The sequence below is a fragment of the Eschrichtius robustus genome, chromosome 16, assembly GCF_028021215.1.
Source record: "Eschrichtius robustus isolate mEscRob2 chromosome 16, mEscRob2.pri, whole genome shotgun sequence".
Taxonomy (NCBI): Eukaryota; Metazoa; Chordata; class Mammalia; order Artiodactyla; family Eschrichtiidae; genus Eschrichtius; species Eschrichtius robustus.
The window spans coordinates 22252491-22278275 of record NC_090839.1 but is presented as its reverse complement, the minus strand read 5'-3'; the positions used below and the strand labels follow the sequence as shown (position 1 = coordinate 22278275).

General features: G+C 40.6%; 1 protein-coding gene across 1 annotated transcript in view; it reads left to right on the top strand.

The window, feature by feature from the left end:
• The window catches only part of CTNNBL1 (catenin beta like 1), a 164111-nt gene that overhangs the window by 49791 nt on the left and 88535 nt on the right, over positions 1–25785 (top strand). The window contains exons 5-10 of the mRNA XM_068565617.1: positions 2929–3024; positions 10835–10928; positions 14593–14684; positions 22636–22708; positions 22947–23005; positions 24459–24607. Of these exons, the coding sequence (XP_068421718.1) occupies positions 2929–3024; positions 10835–10928; positions 14593–14684; positions 22636–22708; positions 22947–23005; positions 24459–24607 (563 nt within the window). The remainder of the gene's footprint in view (positions 1–2928; positions 3025–10834; positions 10929–14592; positions 14685–22635; positions 22709–22946; positions 23006–24458; positions 24608–25785) is intronic.

The window sequence follows — 25785 nt, the reverse complement described above, 5'->3', positions numbered from 1 at the left end:
TTAGCTTTAATTTTAGATTTTAGAGGTTTTAGAAAAAATGAAGGCAATAGTGAGGGTTTGGCCATTCTGTGGGAAGAATTGACTAACAGCAATCTTTATTACAGTGCTTTCTTATTTTCTCAGTACTTGGATTTACTTGCCCTTTGACATACATGATGTCATTTATTCCTTATAGCTACTGGGTGAGATAGGCTGGGCAGAGATCATTACCACCATTTTACAGATGAGGAAACTAAGCTGTAAGGAAATAAAGGAGCTTGAGCAAGATTCCATAGTATTTACAATTTGGGGACAGTTTGGTTCACTAAAGATAGGAAGCAAAGATAAATATGATATGACCCCTGTCCTCAAGTTTGCCCTGACTCTTCATCTGTTGTTCTTTCATATATGCCCCACCTGTCTCTTGAGGCTAATGTTTAATTAATAATCATAGTTAGTAAGTACTTAGTGGGGCATGATGTTATTCAGGGAATGTAATGATAGTACTTATTGCATGCCCGATTCACATCCTTGTCCTATAGACATCTGACTCTATGGTGGATGGATGGATAGATGGATAGATGGATGAAATGTCATCATGCATATTAAATAAGCAGGTGGATAAATAATAAGATTTTTACATGTCATATGTAAGAACTTTTCAAGAGAATAAATGTGGGAGCTTCTCAGATGAGGAGAATGAGGAGTTGTTAGCATTTTGTTCTTTTTCCTGGGATTTTAATAATTTATGATGGAAGTAAGTGACAGTCCTTTTCTCTGTTATTATAGTAAGGTCAATAGCTAGAATATACATGAATCTAGCTGTTTTTAAACCTGGTTTATACTCCCCTGTGCATTAATATGGAGAGTAGTGGCAAAGGTATTGTTTTTGGAATCAGGTGGACCTAACATTCTCCCTTACTATTGCAGTGACCTTTAGATTAAAGTTACTTAACCACTCTGAGCTTTCGCTTTCTTATCTGTAAAATGGGGATCACACTTATAATGCTGCTGTGAGAATTCAGTAGCAGAGTGCTTGGCATAATGATGACTTTTTAAAAATGGTAGTTATTATGATGGCATCTACAGCAGTGTTTAGAGAGGGAGAACTCCTAATTCCTACTACTCAGAATTTCTAGATGTTAGTTTGGTTAGGCTGTTTTTTTTTAATTCAAACAATTTAAGTATTTTAGTTTACTATACGTCATGTTTGATACATGGTCTTTTGTGTCAAGAGCTTTCTGGTTACTTTGTTAATAAAGACTGTGAACTATAGGCATGAAGGAGTTTTATCCAGAGACCTTTAATCTCATTGTACACATAGAGTTTCATAGCACACCCAAGTTTTGTGTATATATTACTTTAAAGTGTGAAAGAATAAGACACGGAAAGCTTAATTACTTATTCATGATGGTCAGCTGGTCAGGTATAGATAAATAAAACAAACCTTTGAATAATTTTTCTTCTAGCAAAAGATGTTCATAAAATACCTGTAACATCAGTTGGCAGTTAGCAAGTCCTATCATTCTTGTTAATATGTCCTGTATCTTTCTTTTTATTTTTTCTTTCCAGTTTGCATTGAAACTGCCCTGATTCTGACCCTTGTCGTCTCACTTCTGGACTCTTTTGTGTGTGGTAGCTTTGGAACAGGTCTTCCTCCTTCAGGCCTGGCTTTTCCCCATACCCCCCATCTACCCACCCCCAAACCCAACACTCACAGTGCTTTAGTGCATCCTGCACACAGGTATTATATTATTCTTTCAAGATATTATTTTCTTCATATGAGTCTAGTTATAATTTTCTCCCCTCCCCCTTTCCTCATCCTCTTTCTTCTCTTCATATACCTTTGTACATTCTAATCTCTCTGTCTATATTCCTGATGTTTTGCTTTCTAGCCTACCTGCCCTCATCTATTTAGTGGCCTGTTTTCTGACCAGTCATCTTCTAGCAAATCTTTCCTTATTTCCCAGTTCAGTTTGCTCCTTTTTCAGGATGTGTGCAGTTCAAGTTGTCTGTATTCCTCATTTGTTACATGTTGGTAATTGCCTGTGGTATATAATTTTTTTAAATGTCTTTAGTTACCTTAACTTCCTCATTTTATCAATGAGGAAACTGAGGCCCAGCGTGAGTAGATTTGCCTTTGTCACTATCACAGTGCTTTACTCATCATAAGCATTCAGTAAATGCTGGTTGACAGAGCAAGTGGTGTGTGTGTGTGTGTGTGTGTATGTACGTGTCCAAGGTGAGGGAAGGGAAACTTAGTTTAGTTTGGGCTTCCAGTTTCCAAACATAACTCCTTTTTTCTCTCCTTCATGTTTTCTTTCTCCTATATGTCCCTGTCTCTCTCTTTTTGCCTTGTGTTTAATCATCATTTTTCACCTTCCTTTTATGTCCAAAGCAACATGGTATTTAAGAGGAAGGGAGGTTGGTGGGGTCTAGCACAGTCCAACGTAAATCCTTCCCTCTACATTTTAAACCATTTTGTCACGCCCTGATTTCTGAAGACTCCTTGGTGAACAACAGCCATCTTATCTCAGAAGAAATCATTACTGTCTTTGAAGATGAAGTGTAGAAGGTAGTTAAGATTATACTGAGTTCCAAGAATTTAAATTATGAGGTAAGGTTAAGGGTGTTGGCCTGTTTCTCACTGGAAAAGTGACCTCCCAAGTGATCTATTTGAAGTTTTGAAATTTATGAAAATGCACTGAACTTGTGGAATAAGTTGCCAGGAAGGCAGCATAAGGAAAGGAACTAAGTGAAGCAGTTACCAACATTTATTGAACACCCACTGTGAGTAGAACCTTGTTGAAGAGATGTTAATAAAACGAGAGTGTATTAAAGGTAAATGGTGATGAAGCGATTGACCAGGAAATGGAAGGGAACCATATATTTTAATAAAATGTCAGTTGGGTTTTCATATGTATGCATTACCCTTAACATTTTTCACATGTGTCCATAGCTGTGGTTGATTTGCTTCAGGAATTAACAGATATAGACACCCTCCATGAGAGTGAAGAAGGAGCAGAAGTACTCATTGACGCTCTGGTAAGTTCCACGTCCCTCTGGGGTTTTGCAGGTGTGTGTACACTGTTGGCATCCTCCCCACCATTGTCTCTGTGAGTGGCACGGGCTGGGTGTCAGGAAGAGCTCTGTGGCAAGGCTGGACTGAATGAGGAGAGTAAGAAAGTAAAGTGCAACATGTGGGGTACTTTATTCTTTGGAACTGTGTTAGGGCAGGGGTTGTAGAGTCCTAGTATTTATTAAATATGTGCTGTAGGCAGGCGTTTTCTTGTTTTTTACACTTTATTTAACCCTCACTGTATCCTCTCAGAAGGGTATTACTGCTGTTATTCCCATTTATAGCCATGAAGCTGAGGCTTAGAGAGGCAAAACAACCTGCCCGTGGTCACATGGCTGGGATTTGAACCTGTGTTCTCTTTGACTCCACGTTCCTGCTCGCCCACCCTCACTGTGTTGCTTCTGACCTTTTCACAAAGAGTTTTTGCAGAAAAGAGTTTCTTTTCTTCTCTGGGCTTTATAATCCCAAGCGCTAGTAAAGACAGGTATCATTATTATTTGTTATACAGATAGGGAATCGGAGAATGTTTAAAAACAAGAACAAACCTTCTAGCTCATACGGGTCCGAGTAGCAGCCACTGACTGCAGAAGACAGGGTCAGCTGATTTCTGTGTTCCTTTTTGTGGAGCCTAGGCAAGGCCTCAGAATCTTCTTCAGGTATTATTCTAGGAATCAGCCAATCCAAAGAATTTATATGTGAGGTGAACTGATGTAATCTCATCAACTCACTCTATCCTTGAGGAAGCCCAGATGCAGAAGTGAAGCCTTCCACTGCATCCCTCTCAGCCAGTCCCTGTAACAGCAAAGATGAGCTTCTGCATGTTGTGATCCCCACTGCAGTCCTGTCCCACAGCACCGGTTTCCCTCTTACCAGGCATGGGAGAGGGCCCCAGGGCCCCACAGCTGGCCAGTGGCAGGAGTGACTCTACTCCAGCCTCTTACCCTGATACTGCCTGTGGAGCTCTGTCCACCCACCAAGCTATCTCCCTCCTCAAGTTTCTGTTGATTTTCCATCCTTTCTGTTGTCTTCTGCTGTCTGGTCTTCTCTCTCTGGTTAAGAATGTTAATAAGTACTGGTTTTGATGCAGTTTGCAGAGTTTATCAAAGGCCCATGTAGCCACTTGTATTAGAAGCACCTGGGGTGCTTGTTAGGCTGCTTTCTGGCCCCATCCAAGACCTGCTGAATCAGAATGGCTGGGACTAGGGCCCCAAATGATTCTGAGACCCCGCTGCTGCACTGCCCACCCCCTCCTCACCCTTTCTCTCTCGAGGTTCTTGACACAAGAAATTTCCCATGTGCCATGCTCACAGCTACCATTTGGTGTGAAAGAAGGGGCTGTGAACCCACTGGATATGAAGGACTGTCTCTTACAGAGAGCGAGGCTGGAGTCCCGCAGGGCCATTTGTGACTGAGTATGATGAAAATTTCTATGGCCATTTTTCTTTCAAGCTCCTTCCTAGAGCGAACTGCCACTTTTGTAGAATTCAGGACCTTTATTTTTCCTTTGAACCACTGTGCAGACAGAAAAGGGTGATGTCGGGGTGTCCTTTTGTTTGGAGGAGCATCTGAAGGAAGGCTGTGGCACTTGCTCCTTCTCCATGTCCCCACAGTGTCATTTGTGTAGTCTTACCTTTCAGAGGTTAATTACAGTGGCCCTGAATGAGCCTTCCTGCCTGGACTCTGGGCTGATTTTAATTATCATCCTTTGCCTGTGTGAATAGAGGAAACAAGAGAGGAACAGCTAGCTGGTCTGCTGCCTGTAAAAGGTACCCAGAAACAGCAATTCACACAAAAGCCCCCTTTGTGTTTTCTGTGTTGCCAAGCCCACCAACAAAAGCTGGATCTTGCAGATTTTATTGTTTGTTTGGGAAGAGACAGTTCATCCTCAGTCTGGGGAGCCATTAGGTAGCTGCTCTACAGGGTTTTCTGTTTGTTTTGTTTAGTTTCTTCTTTATTACATTATTTTAAGATTTTGATTCTTACAGCTTTATACTGGTGGGGCTGGTGTGAATCACAAACAATTGAACATTTCTAGACTCCCATATATTATTTGCTTATCTGCAGCCAGTCAGGAGACATCAGTAAATATCAGAGAGCAGAACTGGTAGGTGGTCTTCATCTGTTTTTTTTCTACCCTTGTGCTGCATTCAGAAAGAAGTTTGATAAGTATTCTCATATTACAAGGGTTGAGTTGTCTTGGTAGTTTTAATTTGGGGCCAATATTGGAGGCCTGGAATTGCATGAGCAGAGGCTAGAGGACATGTAGTAGAATTTATTGTGATGTTCAGTTTGCAGTTATTTCCTTGGTCGTTTTCTCAGTTGGAAGTCCTAAGCAATAGAATAGCACATTTGTGGGGAGAGAGTGCTGTCCTGGTATTCTCAGGGATCTTTGGGGTTTAAAGTTTGGTTTATATCCACTGCTATTACTTATGCAAAAGGCAAATATTTGTGCTTTGTAACAAGTTGATTTAGTAGCCTGGAAAATAGACTCTTTTCTGAGGAGGGGGAACTCAGGGTATTTGCTTTGATGGCAGTTCTCTGGCATGCCTCTCTAAAGAAGACATTGGACTCCTTGAGAGTCATGATTAGATTACAGTCATTTCCCTACTTACCAGTCCCAAAATTTGCCATGCGCTTGGCAATCCCATGCCTTTGCTCACATCTGCCTTCAGCTTGGCAAGGCTTGCTTCCCCTTGCTATCTGGAATACTCCTACTCATTCTTTAAAGCCTCACTTAAACCTTATCTCTCCTGAGTTTTTTTCAGACTCATCACTTCATCAGAATTTGTGTTCCTCTACCACTGTGTATATCCTGGCACTGTTTATAAGTTTGTCTTCCCTGAGATGTGATCCCGATCAGGGGAGTGGCCAAAGTGGTGGCTTTGTCACTTACCATCTGTGTGACCTTGAGAAAGTTACCTATCTTCTCTGTACTCAGTTCATTCTTCTGTAAAATGGGGATAACAGTAGTGCCTATTGCATAGAACTGAAGTGAGGAATAAATGAGATACTTAGTAGGTCTTTAGAACAGTGTCTGGCACAGAGTAAACACCCAATAAATGTTGGCCATTGTCTTAATAAAGGTATAAATGTCTGGGACATATTAAGTACTTAGTAAATGTCAAGTTAAAATGATATATATCACATGCCACACAGTGAAATGTTTGTGAATGTTTGTTGACTTCAACAAACATTTTTTTTCATTTCAGCAAATGTTCAAAAACCATTTTGAACAAGTACCCAAAAACATCTGAAGGGTGTGGACCTAAATGAGACATGGGGGGATAGATGTTTAGTTTAAAAAAAAACAAGAGGATGAAATAAGTAATGATAATGCAAGGCAGAGCATTAAGAATGACTGTGAGAGATGCAGGCTTCTTTGGAAATGAGGAGGAGAGATCCATCCCTTCTGATGGGGAAGAACCAGGAGGGACGACAGAGCTGTAGGTACTGGCCATGGCCCCTGTAGGGAGGCTTCGATTTGAGGGTGCTTGGAGGTGTCACAGCCAGAGGAGGTGGAAATGTGGCTGGGAGCCACCACTTACTATAGTTTCACAATGTGGCTTTGATGTGGAGAGCCAGGAGATTGCCCTATACCCATTCTTGCCCTCAGTTAACCCTACTTAAATTTTGAAGCTTGAGCTGGTGGGCAATGCATTTGTGCTGCTCAGGTGAGGCTGAAGTTGGCAGGTTTTCGGTTGTTCTAAGGATACTTATGTAAATTTCTGGATGCTACCACTTTTATCCCTTCGCATTTCTATTAACGTCCTCACCTTCATGTGTATTCGTTCTCAAGCAGAATTCACTTGGCCATTCATTTCACTAATTGTTTATTGAATGCTTAGTGTGTTCTGGAGTCTAAGAATTGCGTGTGTAGCAGTGAGCAAGACTGACAAAGTCTGTTTTTGTGGAGCTCGTATTCTAGTGTCGGGAGAAACAGTAAATAAGTAAACGAGAAAACAGGTAATGACTCCCTGTTACATAGAGAATTAACATAGAATGATGTCCTGTAGAGCAACTGCAGAATCACATCAAATTAGATAGTCAGGAAAGGCCTGAGTTCTGGGTGATGAGAAGAAGCCAGCCATTCAGAATGACCAAGGGCAAGGAATGAGTTTGACATACTCAAGGAACAGAAAAAAGGCCGGTACTGTTAGAGCACAGCTGGGGTGAAGGGAGAGAGCACCGTCAGGGCCAGACCACACTGGGCTTTGTAGGCCTTGTAGTAAGTTCGGGTGGGATTGCCAGTGTGCAAGGGAGTAGTAACATAGTCTGACCTAACATTTTAAAAAGACCACTCTGGGAGCTGTGTCGATAATGGATTGGAGGGGCAAGAGTGGAAGCTAGAATATATTAGGTTGCAGCAGGCCTAAGTTTTACATTATGACCATATTACTATGTGTATTTTCAAAACTTATTGCTTGGTCAAGATTCAGTGGGTGTGTGTATAGGGCAGGGGGAGGGTTTATTATTGTTTTTTAAATATGAAATTTCCAGAACTCATAGTAGGTAGAAAAACTCCAGTCAAGCTCTTGAGAAACCTTGTTGGCAGATTGTGCAAGATAGAAAAGGAATCCTTCAAACCCTCTCATCTCCCCTCATCTATCCCTTTTTTATTTCCTCATCTTCTCTTGTATCTACCCTCTCTGGTCAACTGGAAAAATATGACTGATCATGCCCTTGAACCCTGTCTCATTAGGACCTGGTGGAGTATTGTTTGGGAGACCTGGTAACAAGCGGAAAAAGCCAGTGACTTATCAGAAAACATCAGGCTTAAGACGGTCATGATTTCCAAGGCCAGGGTTGCTCTAGCTGATGCTTTAATCCCTAAGCAGGATTTGGTTTTAGTTTCAGAGTTAGTCACAGGTCCAAAACAGGCAGGAAGGTGGTAGACCCAAGAGTTTAGAGGGACAGAATGCTAATTTGTGCTTCTTACTAGATGATATCTGGAGCTATGCATAATACAAATGTTTTCCTGAGGGTTTTCTCAGCTAAATGTATTTTGACTGCTTTGACCCTCCTGCAGTCAGATAAAATTGCATTTAACCCAGCTAAACATAAAGTTTCACACTTTGCAAGCTTAAAAAGGCTGTCTGTTAGAAGTTAGATTTTTGTAGCAAGAAAAAAAGATTTCCTCCAGCCAGACACCCATTACCAATAACCATTCAGTTCTGGGATTTGAATGTGTTGCTTACTGCCACTGTCCCCACCACTCTCCAGACAGCAGACCATGGGTAACATAACTAAGAATCAAGGAAAGGGGACAGGGGGATAATGCACATAAAGCATCAATAAGAAGTTGAAACCGGTGAGGCAGTTTGCAGAACCGACAAGCAGTGTGAGTTGCAGTGTCTGCTTGCTTTAGGATTCAGGGAGATTATAAGTCAATCAGGGTGATTTAGGGAAAAACAAACTGTGACATGGTTCATGTTTTTCCCCCGGATGTTTTTCTGTTTTCTCTCACATACCCAAATTGTCCAATTAATTAAGGAAAATATTGCAGTGGATTTCTTTGGTGAAGCTTTTGCTGGCTGTGAGATTTGAGAGCAAGATTGTATATCTCCTTGATATAAGAGAGGGAAACAGCTCTTTCTCCTATTTACAGGAGTTCTCAATTCTGGCATCAGTATCCCCTCCAATCTGCAACTAGTGTCTTTCATTGCTTCTCACACCAGGGCATAAAGGAGAGCCTAGAAAAATCTGCTTCATTCGTGATTCAGGTATCCCAAATTAGTCAACAACTTCAGCTTTTCCCCCATCCAGATGCTTCCCTTAAGTCTCACCCAGAAAGAGTAAAGAGGCCTTCTTTGAAGATCTGTCTCTCTTGCCATCGTTCCATCCTCAGGCTCAGTTTGAATTGTCCATAGAGTGCGTTATACACAAGTGTTCAGGAGGCCATCAGTTGAATGAGATCATTTCCTTCTCTCTCCTTTCTTTCCTCTCCTTTCTTTTCCCCTCATTGAAGTGACAGGATATGATGGGAAAAAATAGTCTCGGAGTTGGTCACTTCTGCCACAAGCTTTGTGACTTTGACCAGGCTAATTAACCTCTCTGGACCTCTGTTTTTCTCACCTGTAAAAGTTGTGAGGATTACATGAGAGTAAATGGAACAATGTATATAAAAATATGACTACAGTACACAAAGTAAAGTGTTTTGTCAGTTTATTTAAATTTAGCAAAATTACTGAATGTCTGCTATGTATAGTATTGCACTTGACTTTGAGGAGTGTACCAAGATAAATGAGGGTGCAGTGCCTGCCTTCAAAGAATTTGAGTTTTTCTTAGCCCGTGGGAGATATGAACAGTGCATAATCAGGTATCAGAAGAAGTAAAGGGCTAGATTCAAACTCTCTACTTAATTTTTGAACCAGACCCAGGGTAAAGTATGCCATATAATTTCATTTAATCTTTACAACTTATTCCCATTTCCTAAGTGAAGAAACTGAGGTGGTGAGAGAGAGGATACACCATGGTTATGCAGCAGATCTTATCTTCCAGTATAGGTTTACTTATTGGCTATGACTTAGAAATGTATTACCAGACAGATAATCACTTCTTGATTATTAGGTGTTTCCTTAGTTATCTTCCTTGGTGTGCCTCAGGGTTCCCCAAGGCAGTCTCTGTAAGGGCACACATTGTGGCCAGAAGGTAGTGTGAAGCGGTGTAAGCATTATTTCACCTAAGAAGGAAGCTTGGTTTTTGCTTCTGCTGCCACTGCTTAGTAGCTGTGTGGTCTTGGCTAAGTCATTAATCTCTTGAATATCATCTATATGATGCGGCTACTAAAATTTTCCTATAAGTGTTATGTGAATCAAATTAAATAAGAGAAATGTAATTGCTTTCTTATGCATTATGTGTAATACAAACATAAGGTATTTTATTCTGTTAATATTCTTTTCGAGAAGGAGTCAGAAGTTCATCGAAAGTAATAGTTTCATAAAAGCTTGATGTAGAAACTTAGGAATGTTTTGAGTTTAACCCTAAATTTTGATGTCAGTGTAAATATGGCAAGTAAACTTTCCAACTGAATATCTCTTGGTGCTGTGGTCTAGAAATGTGCTTTTGACTTGAATGAACTTGTGACTTGACTTAAGATGGCATTTTTGTAAGGTGTTTAAATACCACATAGAAGTAGAAAGAGCACAGGACTTGATTTCAGAAGGCCTAGGTTCAAGTGCTAGTATGTCACTCAGTTAAGTATGTAACCTTGAATTTTACCTTGTCCCCTTAAGCTTCAATCTAAAGTTAGGGATAGGGCTTCCCTGGTGGCGCAGTGGTTGAGAATCTGCCTGCTAATGCAGGGGACACGGGTTCGCGCCCTGGTCTGGGAAGATCCCACATGCCGTGGAGCAGCTAGGCCCGTGAGCCACAACTACTGAGCCTGCGCGTCTGGAGCCTGTGCTCCGCAACAAGAGAGGCCACAGTAGTGAGAGGCCCGCGCACCGCGATGAAGAGTGGCCCCCGCTTGCCGCAACTACAGAAAGCCCTAGCACAGAAACGAAGACCCAACATAGCAATCAATCAATCAATCAATCAATAAATCTTAAAAAATAAATAAATAAATAAATAAAGTTAGGGATAATTATGCCTGCCCCTTCTTTGCCTCAGGGTCACTTCAAGCCTCAAAAGAGGTATTGGGATGGGAGAGCATACTGTAAACCGTAAGTGGCAGGTTGTTTACTTTGTTCATTCAGTAGAGGAGTATGGGAATGACAACATTTTGGAGACTGTTTGTGACATGTATCCCATTCTCCTTTTGCTCCCCTGTTGCTGAAGGTGGACGGGCAAGTGGTAGCACTGCTTGTGCAGAATCTGGAGCGTCTGGATGAGTCTGTGAAAGAAGAGGCAGATGGCGTCCACAACACTCTGGGTAAGGGGAAGGGTGCCAGCATTTTCTGAGTTTCTTTGTGTTTGTTTTGGGGTTTGGTACTCATTTCCTTCCTCCTTCATTATAGAGTCAACAGCAGGAGGGTTTTCCTTTTTTCTGCTCCCAAACTGCCTTTTCAGAAATGAAGACCCTTGTGTAAATTTCATATAACTGCTGCTTTGGTTTGGCTTGTGGTAATAAAAGCAGAAATCCTTCCTGGACAAAAACTGCTGGCTTCTTTGAGCAGGCCTTTGCCTTTGCCTCCAAAAGTTAGGATGAAGTCTATGCAGGATGAATTTTTTTTTTTTTTTTTTTGCTTTGGAAAGTGTATATTTTACAATTTTTGAATCCCCTTCTGTTGGTTCTTCTTCACATTTCCCTTCAGTGGAACTACAAACTTTTGAACAACTGTATACAGGCATACCTCATTTTATTGCACTTTATCGTGCTTTGCAGATATTACATTTTTACAAATTGAAAGTTTATGGCAACCCTGCATTGTCAGATGATAGTTAGCATTATATACTAATACAGTATTTTTAAATTAAGGTATGTACATTTTTTTAGACATAATGCTATTGCATACCTAATAGACTACATACAGTATAGTGTAAACATAACTTTTATATGCAATAGGAAACCAAAATATTCATGTGATTCGCTTTATTGTGATATTCGCTTTATTGCAGTGGTCTGGAATCAAACCCACAATACCTCCAAGGTATGCTTGTACCTTTATAGGACATTTTATTTGAAAAAGAGTTAGTATTTCTTTTGCTTCTTATGTGTACTTTGCTGTGTAAACTGTGAGTTGAAATATTGCTGTTAACTTGGCTGCCCCTTTATCATATGTTCATTTAAGTGGATTCCTCTGCAATATTTCCCCTCCTCCTCCTTCTCCTTGAGTCTCTCTAGTCTTTCCCCCTGCAAAGTTGCTGAACCAATAGCCTATTTAAAATTGTGCTTTTGGGTAGTCCTCTTTATCACTGGTCACTGTCTTATAAAACCAAAGGTGACATATCTGTAAGCAGAGCTTGAGAAATGAACAAGGCCCAGCAGAAGTAGACATTTTGATGAGATTAGATTTTCTCCCAGCTCCTTTGTGTCTACCACAGATTTCTCTTATAGCTTTATACTCTCTACTGTGAAGATTATCATAAAGAAGGAGGAAGACATGGCACCTAGGGAGTAAGAGAAGAGAGAACACAACAATCTGTGATTTGGGGGTTGGCTCTAGTATAGAGCCAGAATTTGGCATTGCCATCTGTTAGCCTAATGCTGAATTTTGCTGAGTAGAAAGAGTATCAGAAGTCTTAACTGACAGTTAATAAAAAGAGCCTGATGTAATGGAAAAAGCACCGGCCTGGCAGTCTATGAAGATCTGTCTAGTTTCAACTTGGTCCCTTACCAACAGCTCAGGAGATTAATCCCTCTTTCCTTTATTAAGCATCCGATGTTTGTCAGGCACTGTTCTAGGCACTGGGTAAATTAAAGATGAATTAGGCACAGTTCTTCTTAAGAGGCAGGCTGATGGGAAAGTCTTGAACAGAAAGGGCAGGTAATACAGGGTGACAAATGGTATAATAGTGGGGAGCACTATGGAAGTGAAGAGGAAGGGTCTCCAAATTGCTGGGTAGGAGCAGGTAGCTGATTAGGGCTGAATATGAAGACAGGTGCATTTTTTAAAATTCATTTATTTATTTATTTTTGGCTGCGTTGAGTCTTCATTGCTGCGCGCGGGCTTTCTCTAGTTGCGGCGAGCGGGGGATACTCTTCGTTGCGATGCGCAGGCTTCTCACTGCAGTGGCTTCTCTTGTTGTGGAGCACGGGCTCTAGGTGCGCAGGCTCAGTAGTTGTGGCGCACGACCTTAGTTGCTCCGCAACATGTGGGATCTTCCTGGACCAGGGATCGAACCCGTGTCCCTTGCATTGCAGGCGGATTCTTTTTTTTTTTTTTAATTTATTTATTTAGTTTATTTATTTTTGGCTGCGTTGGGTCTTCGTTGCTGCGCGTGGGCTTTCTCTAGTTGTGGTGAGCGGGGGCTACTCTTCATTGTGGTGCGTGGGCTTCTCATTGCGGTGGCTTCTCTTGTTGAGGAGCAGGGGCTCTAGGTGCACGGGCTTCAGTAGTTGTGGCACACGGGCTTCAATAGTTGTGGCACGCGGGCTCAGTAGTTGTGGCATGCGGGCTCAGTAGTTGTGGCGCACATGCTTAGTTCCTCCGTGGCATGTGGGATCTTCCCAGGCCAGGGCTTGAACCTGTATTCCCTGCATTGGCAGGCAGATTCTTAACGACTGCGCCACCAGGGAAGCCCAGCAGGCAGATTCTGAACCACTGCGCCACCAGGAAAGTCCTGACAGGGGCATTTTGACGGAGAAATGTGGGACGGGCAAGGCAGTATCATTTGTAAAGCCATGAATGGGCAAGGGCTTTGGGGGAAGACTAGAAATGTACTGTGGCAGTGCGAGGTAGGTATGGTGGGAGATGGGACCGGAGGAGTAAGTTTGTCCAGATTATGGAAGACCTTCTAAACCCTTGCAGGATGTTTGGATTTTATCCTAGTGGACAGTAGAAAGCCATATAAACTGTAAGCAGAATAAGATAAAAGCATTGGAGATTAAAATGAATGAGCTGATTTCTTAGAAAATGTGAGAAAGTAATTAAGCTATTAAAATGATCTTCATCTCTCAGGGGTCTCGTTGCTACTCTGCTCCCACAGCTTTGTATCCACTCCCTGAGGGGCTGCCTGGTCATTCTTTAACTTGCCATTGGCGAGGCTGGCGTGAGTGAGGAAGCAGATAGGAGGTGTAGTGCTTTCTTCAGCCCTTTCTCTTCAAGACTCAGACCCGCTGGGCGTTGTGCTTAAAGAGCACAGAACTCCGATCTGCTTTATGATAGATAATAACATATCCTGGGATGGGGACCAGATGAGCCCCTGAAGGAAGGAAAGCACTGGATGCAATAGAATGAGACTATAGGTTTGGGGTTTTTTTTTTAATGTCCTTTTTTTAGCATCATAATCATACACTTTTTTTTTGCCTCCTCATTTAAAATTTTTCCATTAAACAGCAATTTGGTTGTTGTAGGAGATAGTAGGACCAATTATACTTGCTTCTGAGCACCTGACGGTTACCTCTGCCAGCGTGGTCTTTCCCCTCTGTGCACATTATTTTGTTCAGTTAAGATCATGCTTGCTTCCCTTGCAGTATCCAGAGAAAGAGATCTGAAAATGGATGAATCAGGAGAGGAAGAGGCACTGAATTCATCCCCTGGTTTTTCCTTAAGGCTTCTGCCTTGCCCCCTGTTTCTTTAGTCACAGGTCTCAGGGACTCTAGTACAGTGAGATTAAGAGGGCCTTCTTAGGCAGATATTCACACCTTTGTGTGTTCTGCTGTAGTGTTGTTCCCTGTTAACACAGAAAATCTTTCACTATTCCTTTAGTGAATTCCATCACATTCAGTTATGAGTTTTACTTGTAACATAACTTGAAGAAAAAAAAAAAACCATAGCATCTCCCTGGTTAATCTGAAAATGACAACACAGCATCTGGCTGGGAGGAATACAGGGAAGTGGGAAGAGGAATAAAATGTCTGTCATGGGAAGCAAGTTTGTTGAAGATGGAAACAAAGTTGCCCTCCCAAATTACTGTTGTCTGTCTCCCTTCAGCTATTGTGGAGAACATGGCCGAGTTCCGGCCTGAGATGTGCACAGAGGCTGCCCAGCAGGGTCTTCTGCAGTGGCTGCTGAAGAGGCTGAAGGTAAGTTTGGCTTTGTGGGACTGTAGCTCAAACCTCTCTTTGCTCTGGGCACAGCTCATGCTGGGTCATCGGCACAGATTGTTATTCCTAGGCTATGTGATCTAGTTTGGGAATCTTTTGGCAACTCTTGCCTCTTTCTTTGCTTCTCTTCTTTTGTTTGTTTTAGAAGTACCCTTTAATGCCCCTGAAAATAATATAAACATGGTGTCAACAGAAATTCATGTGGTACAGAAGGTTTATACTGAAGATAAAAGTTCTCCTCTGCTGATTCCTTCTAGTTCCACTGCTCTGAGACAGCCTCTGTTAACAATATTTTATCTATCCTTCCAGAAATTTTCTGTGTAAATAGGAGTATGTGAGTGTGTGTGTGTTTGTGTGTGTTTCACAAATAGAATTATACATTATTTTCTTTTGCAAGTTGATCTTTTCGCTGAACTAATGGCTGCCTAGTATTCCATTTTACGGTTGTACCAAAGTCAATTTAACCATTCCCCTGTTTATAATAGTTTTTCACTGTTAAAACAATGCTGCAGTGAATATCCCCATGTACACACGCACATTTTCTTTTCCTTGAACGCTAGTGTTAGTTTATTTGTAGGATAAGTTCCTAGAAATAGAATTGATAGGTCAAAGGGTATGTACATTAACATTTTTGGTAGATATTGCAAAATCTAACAGTTGAGAGGGTCTGTTTCCCTTACCTACATTGGGTATTACCAAACTTAAAATTTTGTTAATCTGGTAAGAGAAAACGGGTATTTCATTCTAATTTGGAATTTTAAAATCGAGGACAGTGTATTGGCTTTCAGTTGTTTATTAGCCATTTGTATTCATCTCTTTTAGCTTCCTATTTATATCCTTTGTTCATATTTCTGTTGGATTATTCATCCTCTTTCCTTCTAATCATAGTCCTTTTGACCATCTTTTTAACATTTAGTGCTGTCACAGAGAGTAAATGAGGAAAGGGAGAGGTAAGAGCTTCTCTCAGGATAGTGTTAACAAGAGGTATGATGGAAGGCAGTTTGGAACTGCCTGTGTGCTACTAAAATAATCTCGGCAAGCAAGGGTTCCCAGCTTTTCAGTGAGAAACAGGAAGACGTGTTTGTAGCTGGTATGATTCTTTAAGTAGTCCTGGCCTTGCTGTGCTTCGGAGTGTCATAGAGATGCAGAAAGTCTGAGGTGCATCAGGTCCGATTTGTCCCCCACTGTCTTGGTAAGGCTAAGGAAGAAGATTCTGCCTAAGATATCATATGCCCCCACGGTTCCCTCCCTCTCTGACGGTCTAGGTCTTCCCCAATCCTTCTTATTTAATCCTTTGTTCCCATTAAATCTGTAACATAGACTTATATAACATGACTTGAGGATATTCAGCTAGCCTGCTGTATATTATCATCAGTGGGTATGGGCACATTTGCTGGCAGAGTATAAACTTAATGCATAGTTCAGTAGACTGCAACTTCCTACCCACACACACACCCTCACCCTCGCCTTTCCTTTCAGGAAAAATCAGGTCTGGTTAATTCATTCATTGTCATTTTTGCAGCTTCCTTTTGACTTCCTCTCATGAGTTTTGATGTCGTTTGGTTTCCCCATGTAATTACCTTCACATCTCCCTCAGTTTCTTCTTTCCTCAATATTCAACAAATCTTTATTCTCCAAAGCCTTGAGACATTTGGGGGGTGAGGAGTAGGGGAGAGGAAAGTAAAACACGGAGTTAAGGGGGTAGGATAGATGGCAGAGACCTGAGTTGTTGATGGGGTGGCCATAGGTTGGGGCCTTAACCTTAAAATATACAAAATAATCCAATAGTTTTTGTCTTTTTGAAATCAGGACCAATTTTTCCCAGTTACTTGAGACTTGATACTGAATCAGGGGTTCTTCATTAAACCAGAATGTAAAGCCTCTTCTGCCTTTTGAAAGGTGTTTAAACTTGCCAGTCTTTTTTTGAATTAGTAACAGGAAGGGAAATCAAGACCTTTGGGTGTTTGGCTTGGATTCCATTACCCTTACGAGAGTAATAAAGAGGTCCATTTGGTAGTCTTGCAATCTTTTGACTCTTGCCTTTTAGGCATAGTGTTTACGCAATCCTCAAGGCATAAATAGCCTTGTTGCTGTCTCTGAAACAGTTTTTCAAGGTTTTGGGGTATCTAAACATTAAAATGCTATTTGGTTATTTTACTAGTAAGCAAATGCCCTTAGAAAAATCCTGTGCTGCCCAGAACATTAATGAAAGAAGGTTCTGCTTAAGGGCGAGGCCAGTAAGAAGGCCTGTCTTTAAAACCAATGCCTTTCTCTTATTTCTCATAATCTAGGAAAGTGCTTATTTTAATCTTCACCATCATAAATGTCATGGTGAATCAGAATGAGTGCTGGACCCAGATCCTTACTTTCACCCGTGGAACTTTTAAAAATACAGATTCCCAGACTTACTGTCTCAAGCCTCTGTCTTTGGTGTATTTTAGAGAAGTTCCACCTGTGATTATAAATGTACAACCCTCACTAAGATCCACTGGTCTCTAGAAGTGTGAGCATTTTTGTTCCGCACTGCTCCCAAACTAATTTAAAACTCCCTTTTCATTATGCCATTCCCTGGTCAAGAACCTTCCTAGAGTGATGCTACTGCCCTCTGCATCAGATCCCACCATCTCTGCCTACTTTTCAAGGCCCTTTAACGTGGCCTGATCTTTCTTTTCTTCCCTTTTTCCTTTCATTTCTCAGTTTTGAAACACTGGCCTTATTCCTGTTCAGACATCTCTTGTACCTACCCCCTTTGCAAAGGTCAACAAGGGTCAACAGTGTTGACCTCTGTGTCTGTCTTTGTTCATGTTCCCCCCTCCCCCAGGAATGACTCCTGCCTATGTAATTCTAAATTACACACCACCTTCATTAACCAACTTAAATCCCTACTCTTCCACATTGCCTCCATCATTTTTTGAACTGAAAGGAATTTTATAAGTTCTGTTGTAGATAAAAAATTAAAAATCAAGACCTGTAGAGATTAAGTGCCTTGCCCAAATTCATGCAGCTAGTTAGAGATAGAGCTAGAATTAAAACCCAAGCCTCCAGACTTTCTTCATGCACCCTTTCCATAGCACTACTTTGCCCCCAGCCCATATTGCCCTCTTTCTTTTCTGAATATCGATCATTTTATTTTTTTTCTACTGGTTCTCTTCTGGGAGTTAGCAGATCTGGGTTGTAACATACGCCTATAACTGTGTGACCCTTACGCTCACGGAACATCTTTTCTTCATCACCTGGCAGACTTTCCTCTTTTCATGTGTGCTCCTTGTCTTTCTCCCAATGTCCTTAAACTCCTTAAGAGCAAGGACTGGGACTCCATCATATGTGCATCTCCTCCCCGATTGTTCTCAGGGTGTGGTTCCCAATGGGGAGCATCAAAATTACCCGGCAACTTGTTGGAAATGCAAATTCTTGAACCCACCCCAGACTCATTAAATCTGCCCAGCTTGGGGTGGAGCCAGCAATCTGTGTTTTAACGAGCCCTCCAGGTGATTCTGATGCATGCTGAAGTCTGAGAACCCCCATCCTAGAGTGCTTATGTTTACATTGCTTGATAAAACCCTGCTATTTAACTGATCATCCCCTGTTTATTCAGTAGTCCTTGAGTAACTAAGTGAGTGGCACGTTGGTGAGTCTCCTTTATGTACTGGTAGCCTAGCAGTATACAGAGATACTCGTGGATTTCTTCATTCACTAAATGAAACCTCACTCATTTGTGCTGCTAATAAGGATAAAACCCATTGCGGAGGATTACATTAAATGGTTTAACAGGTAAGCAGATAACAGTAGTATGAGAGACACTGCACCATAGTTCACTTTTTAATGGGGAATACAAACTTATTAGGATATCGTGTACTATTGAAAATAACACCAAAACTTTTTTCTTTTCCAAAGAAACAAAATTGAGATTCCTTTTTGTTTCCCAATTAAATCATTGCTTCAAAAACAGTTGCAATGTTTGGCGTTTGAGCTAATGAATTGAGAATTGGCTATGTTATACTACATGTACAACTGGTTGATGCTAAGTCTGTAGCCTCTTATGACCAGGAGATGGGATTTTTGTAGGGCACAATCTGCTTTGACTATTGTCCAGGGCTGTAGCTGTGTCTGAACCTGCCCCATGTGTTCCAGGTACCAGAGGTGAGCTGCAGAAATAATCTGCAGCTTCTGGCTGTGGGTGGTAGCATAAATGTCTTGTACTTTCCAAAAAAGCAGCAGCTCCCAAAAAGGTGAAGTTTAATTTTATTCAAGGCCAGTACATGCTGAGTACAAACCTATGCTTGACTCTGTAATTACTCTGACAGCTGAAAGATTTAGGATCACCAGGCTCCTGGATAGAAGAGAGCCCCCAAAGCTCCAACTCCCATTGACTAACTTTGCAAAATCCAAGAGACTATACCTGCTAAATGAATTCTCCTTCCTCCTGATTTTGACTAAATGTCCTTGTAATTTGGCAGTTTGGTATTTTGCAAGCTTGGAGGCTGTCATCTCTGGCTGAGATCTAAACAGAAATAAAACTTCCTTGGTGACTTTTGTTTTTGGCTAGGCATGAAAGATTAGTCTCCTGCTTTCCCATCTAGCCCAGTTTCACTCAACATAAGAGATATCAATCAGGTTAGAGGGGCAGAGTAGTTTGGCCAAGATCACATAGCTGGTAACTGTTAGAACTGAGATTCTAACCTGGATATTTCTGATCCCAATCATCAGAAAAACTTACAGCAACTATTATGTATTAGGTACTTCCATATTATTTAATTCTCAGAGTAACTCTCCAAAGAAGATGTTATTTTATTGTTTCCATTTTACAGATAAAGAAACTTGAGACCAGGAAATGTTACTTCAGTCATAGATGAACATTCTTAATTTATGGTGCCATCAGTATCTCAGTAATTTTGTTTTTACAGGGTTCTATGCCAAAAAGGACCTACCAGTCCCATTTAAAGTAGTTAGGTCCAAACAAATTTAATACATATTTATGTCCTAAGACTTTAGTAGCCGTTCAAAAAAATAATATGCATGAATTAAAATAAAATATATTTTTTATTTCATTCTTAACTACCACAATTACTTACCAGTAGATGTGTGTGCCTCTTGTGTAGTTGTACTACACAACTTCTAAAACCTTGGAATCAGATGGAACACAACCATCTTCATTCCTGTTCCACATTGATTTTCACATAGTTCTTTTATCACAGCAACCACCCAAACCCAGCTTCACAAAGAAAAGATGTCATCAAAAGAAATGTACATAATTCAAAAAGAGACATGTACCAAAATGTTCATTGCAGCTCTATTTACAATAGCCAGGACATGGAAGCAACCTAAGTGTCCATCAACAGAGGAATGGATAAAGATGTGGCACATATATACAATGGAATATTACTCGGCCATAAAAAGGAACGAAACTGAGTTATTTGTAGTGAGGTGGATGGACCTAGAGACTGTCATACAGAGTGAAGTAAGTCAGAAAGAGAAAAACAAATACCATATGCTAACACATATATATGGAATCTGAAAAAAAAAAAGAAAATGGTCAGAAGAACCTAGGGGCTAGACGGGAATAAAGACGCAGACCTACTAGAGAATGGACTTGAGGATATGGGGAGGGGGAAGGGTAAGCTGGGACAAAATGAGAGAGTGGCATGGACATATATACACTACCAAATGTAAAATAGATAGCTAGTGGGAAGCAGCCGCATAGCACAGGGAGATTAGCTCGGTGCTTTGTGACCACCTAGAGGGGTGGGATAGGGAGGGTGGGAGGGAGGGAGATGCAAGAGGGAAGAGATATGGGGACCTACGTATATGTATAACTGATTCACTTTGTTATAAAGCAGAAACTGACACACCATTGTAAAGCGATTATACTCTAATAAAGATGTTAAGAAAAAAAAAAAAAAAGAAATGTACCTGAAGCTAGTGGTTAACATGCTCAGTAATCAGCAGATGTGAGATGTCACTGTGCTTTCCTTGGAAATCCTGTAAATCCTTGCAATCCCCTGTGAATTCAATATGATGTCCCAGGTACCTTGGCACACAGTTTGGGAACTGCAGACTTAGTGTCACATAGGTAGTACATGCTTATGAGTTAAATCTAGGTATGTCTCATCCCAGGTTCATGTCCTTTTTTTTTTTTTAACGTAAATGTATTACTTGATAAAATTAACTTTATTTCAGTGTAATTTTTTAAATGACGTAACAATGGACCAGTTTCATTTCAAATTCGCCTGTTTGCTATCACGTTCAATTTTGTGTCTTGCATATAGCAGGTGCCCAATAAATATTTGTTGGAAAAAAAGGGGAAACCTCTCTCCTACCTTAGAGACAGGAGTTTATAAAATCAAATGAAAGACCAGAGGCATTGGAACCACAGAAAGGCTATTGCTCTAGTGGCCTGATGTCTTTTGGCTTCTTTCAGTTGAGTGTATCTTGTTTGCAACAAGAATCCTGACCCTTAAAAAGCTGCATATAAGTTGGTGTGGCTTAAATAATTTAAACTAGCAATACTTGAATTTAAATCATTTGAGTAAGTGATTTTATTAGCGAATCCTTCATTCTGATAGACATGCTCACCCCTTGGCTTTTCACTTTTGTATTTTGATTTGTATAAAACTGTTTTTCTTAAAGTGAAAAACGCCACAGATTGCATTTAAACCCTGGCTGTTGTACTGAATTTCTTGAAACAAGGCCTGAAGCTTGCCCAGGGAGCATAACTTGCAGTCAGCACACATAAGACCTTGTATTTACAGATCTTTTAACCTAAGATGGGTCATACCTGGTCAGCCTTCTGAAACCCTATGGGGTGCACTTAGGCTTGATGGGGAAGACATGCAGAGAGAACTGAAAAGATGCTGGGTGTTGCTTCATTAGGGGCCACTCTTCCTTCTTAAGTGCAGAATCAGTGTCCAAACAGAGCTGAGAATGGCGCTAAGGGGATGGAGGTGTTAGCTTCAGTATAAACACTTCCCCTGTCCTTTCCAGGCACAGTAATTATTTGTTAGTTCAAAAACCTGGATGGGTAGCAAGGCTGCTGCTGATTAACAGTCGTGGTCTTCGTGGCTGCATTTTAAGGATCAAGGGTGCGGTAAATAAAAACACATCGATGAGGCTTGCGCTCCTCTCTGTGTACCTTTATCCAAAGGGCATTGTAAATGATGAGGCACTTGAGTCTCACTACTGGGGCAACAATGTGGATGACCATGAAAAATAGGCTCTGCAGTAGATGTGTCCCCTCTGCAACTCCAAGTAGCAGAGCATGCAGCAGGGAAAGAATTGTGGGTAGTAATTTGGGTATTAAAATATTAACACATTTCTGCATATTTAATGTGGTTTCCTTTTTAAACAGTAGGCAGATTATGGCCCACGAGCAGATAGGTTTATGATTTCAAATTAAATTTTAAGCATTTAAAAAAAAATCCGAAAGGAACTACTTTGTTATAAAGACATTCAACTAATCAAAACAAGAGCTTGCTTTCTTTTCAGCTTCTCTGATCATCTATCAGCTAATTTACAGCCTAATTTTATGATTGTAACTTGTGAATGAAGCTTCATGATGGATTTTAGTCTTAAATGTTCAAAACTTTCAATCATTTATCTAGTTCACATTTGAGTATGTATTATGTGCTAGACAATAGTCCCTAGACTCAAAATGGGGAATTTGGGAAGGCTTCACAGAGGAGGTGACATTTGCACCTGGGCTTTAGGAGTGTGAGAGCTGTTGTGTACATCTACTGTTTATGGTTTTACTATGCAGTGCTTGAGTCTGGTCTCTTGAGAGCAGAGGCAGACTTTTTTTTACCCTTAACCTGCCCTTTCCCTTTCTAACTTCTACTTCTCTCTAACTCGGATCCTAGTACTTGTGAAAAAATTTGTCCTGGGGAAGGAAGCAAGGCCCCTTAACGTTTTTCTCATTTTTCCTATTTCCCAACAGGCAAAGATGCCTTTTGATGCCAACAAACTGTATTGTAGTGAAGTGCTGGCCATATTGCTCCAGGACAATGATGGTAAGGCTCCCTCTCGGTATTGATATTCTGTTAGGATAGGAGCCAGGCTTGTTTCAGATCATGACAGCAAGCTCTCTTGCCTTTGGCATCCCCTTGCTCTCCCTCTCGCTCTCTGCAGCTTTTGTACTCTGTCAAGCTGTATTGATTTTGCTTGCTGATGTATCAGTGTTAGACGGCTGTAAAATCTGACAGTTAGCTTCATTTTTTTTTTTCTCCTTCTATTTTTTTCCCCTTTTAGAGAACAGGGAATTGCTTGGGGAACTGGATGGAATCGATGTGCTTCTTCAGCAGTTATCCGTGAGTAATTCTTATGCTTCCTGTCTGCCGTGAAGATACATGGCTTGCTTTAAATGGGAGGTGGAGCTGGAAATTGTTGGAAGGAATAAGCCATGTGATGCAAGCCATATGGAGTGTGTTGGCAGGTTTGAGGTCACATTGGAGGTACATGGTTTGCCTCCTTTTCTTAGTCATTTGCTCTTTATGACCAGATATCACTGTGTATCTGGTGTGGACTTTCTCAGTCTTCTGATATTTATCGATACAAAAGAGGTGTGCTTCCTGCTTTAGTGTATATTCTTGAGCCAAGAATGCCAAATTATTTTTAGTTGACCCACTCCCAAGATTATTCACTTGCTTTCCTGTCAGTCTGCCACTAAATTGGAGTCTATTCATTTAGGATCCAGATAAGCTTCAGGAGTACAATGGGATAGAGGTCAGAGAGGAGGATAGGGAAGGATGTGGCACTGGAGGCTGGAAAATAGAAATTGCCATTTTGCTCGTTGTAAGAAATGTAAATCCTGTTGAAATGTTGTTCTGCTGGCATTCTGAAAATACTGTTAAGATTTTTTTTCTAACAGATCTCATCTGTGCTATTCCAAAACCAGGACTGAAAATAGATCATTTGGATAAAATCTTAAGAGTGTTGGGAGTGTCTGAGATGTCAGTTTGCATACAGCTTTCGTCTTGGTGCCAGCAGCCTCAGTGGCTTGGCCTCCACCCCAAAAAATAGAGCTTTGAAACGTGAATCTGTTCCCAATTCTGGGAAAGTGCTTAGTCCTGTTCCCGCAAGATTATTGATCATTTTGTAGTAGACTGTATGGGTATGCATACACTGTTAAAAGACTTTCCTCTTAACATGCCATATATTTCTGGCAAAGATAAAACTGCTTTTCGCTGTTCCCATGATTTAGAGCCACAACTAGTCTATGAGGCAGTTCAGTAGCCCTGATGGTTAGGAAACTGTTCCTTATGTTGAGCCAAGATTTGCCCTTCAGGACTGTGGTTTCTTTTAGAAGGGAAAGAAATGTGGTTGGGTAGGGCAAGTGGAGGGCTTTGGGGGGTAGCTGGCAAAGTTGTTTCTTGATCTGGATGCTGGTTTCAGGGGTGTTCACTTTATTCATTTAGCTATACTTGTCTTTTATAGAGTTTTCTACATGTTAATTTATTTCACAATGAAAAGGTTTTGTTGGTTTTTGTTAAATTGCCTCCTTGGCGCTGTCAGTTATTCATGGACTCAGTGGTCAGTTGAGTGTTCTGGCTTTTTGCATGAACTGATAGCCATTTATTTAACCTGTGCATCAGAAAGCCCAGTTTCTCTATAATGGAAACTGATGAGAATTTTGTTTGGTAAGCTTCTGTTTCCTCAGTTATAGGGTTTTTGGAGTAGATAGGCTTTGGAAACTGTTGAGTGCTGGTTGATGAAAAGGCATTCTCTTATGGTTCTGTGCTTTCTGATATCTTTACTTGACAGGTGTTTAAAAGACACAATCCTAGCACAGCCGAGGAGCAGGAGATGATGGAGAATCTGTTTGATTCACTCTGTTCCTGCCTAATGCTCAGTTCCAATCGTGAGCGCTTCCTGAAGGGTGAGGGTCTTCAACTGATGAATCTCATGCTAAGGTATGCTTCTTATCTCCTGTTATCTCCTAGCTCTCCATCTTTTTTTGCCCAACTCCTCACTGTTAGCCTGGATTCAAGAACATGTAGCTATGGTCTTTTATTCCATTGAGTTTCCTAGATATATAAAACAGTAAAGTCTTCAAGTGTGTGTATGGTCTTTTCTAAAGTTAGATTGGATGAATAAAAAGTATATTTCAGTCTGTGCCCTATGTCATTTGTGTGTCATTTGGTAATAGGACCACTCCATCAAAGGGAAATGTTTTTTTTGCTCCTCCTTATAGTGTGTTGGTTTTGGGAAATCTAGTCGTTAACTTCTCAGCATATCCTATGTTAATTTCTAAACTTAGCCCAGTTTTCTTTATATTCCACATAGACTTGTCTGTGCCATATGTTTGTCCATATTTTTATTATTGACAGCAGAATATAATTCATATTTTTCACTTATACATATTTTTCATTATGTGTCATTTTCAATAATGCATTGTGCATGTGCTGTGTGGCTAGCATAGGAGATATGAAAATGTGCAAGACAGTTCTAGAACTTTTCTTTATAGTACTTTCCTTGTATATCTTATTATTTATGCTTTAATTTCTTAAAATATTTATAGTAAATATCATGTTAGTATAATTCACAGAATCCTAAAGTTGGAAGTAAATGGGAGATAGCTTGTTATGGATAACTCTTTTGAGAAATCTGGCTTGGAAGGGAAATAGAGAAATGGTGTGAAGGGGTAACCAGAGAAGGGGTTGTAGTATCAATGGTCAGTTTTTTCAGTTGAGAGATGCTAGAGACTCTAATCATGGGATTATTCTTTATGAAATTGAGCCAGAGTCTGCTGTCTTGAAACATATTCAGGTACACTGAAAATTCTGTTAATTTATTTCATGGAAAAAAAGTTTTAATAAATTTGATAGCTTAGAATATAGACATGCAAAACTACCGTTAGTAGTAGGACTGATAAGGTACTATGTTAAGTGCTTGGCTTGTACAGAATTGGAGGACAGGATTCCTGCCTCCAAGAAGCTAAAAAACAGCTCTGTCACTTGAACACAGCCCAACTTTGGATGCATATTCCTTGTAGTCTTTTTTCCCATAATTTTTTTCTTTTTAACAGCTTTTTAGGCCTACCACACATGTAATTTTCTATACTTTTTTTTGTTTGTTTGTTTGAACTTAA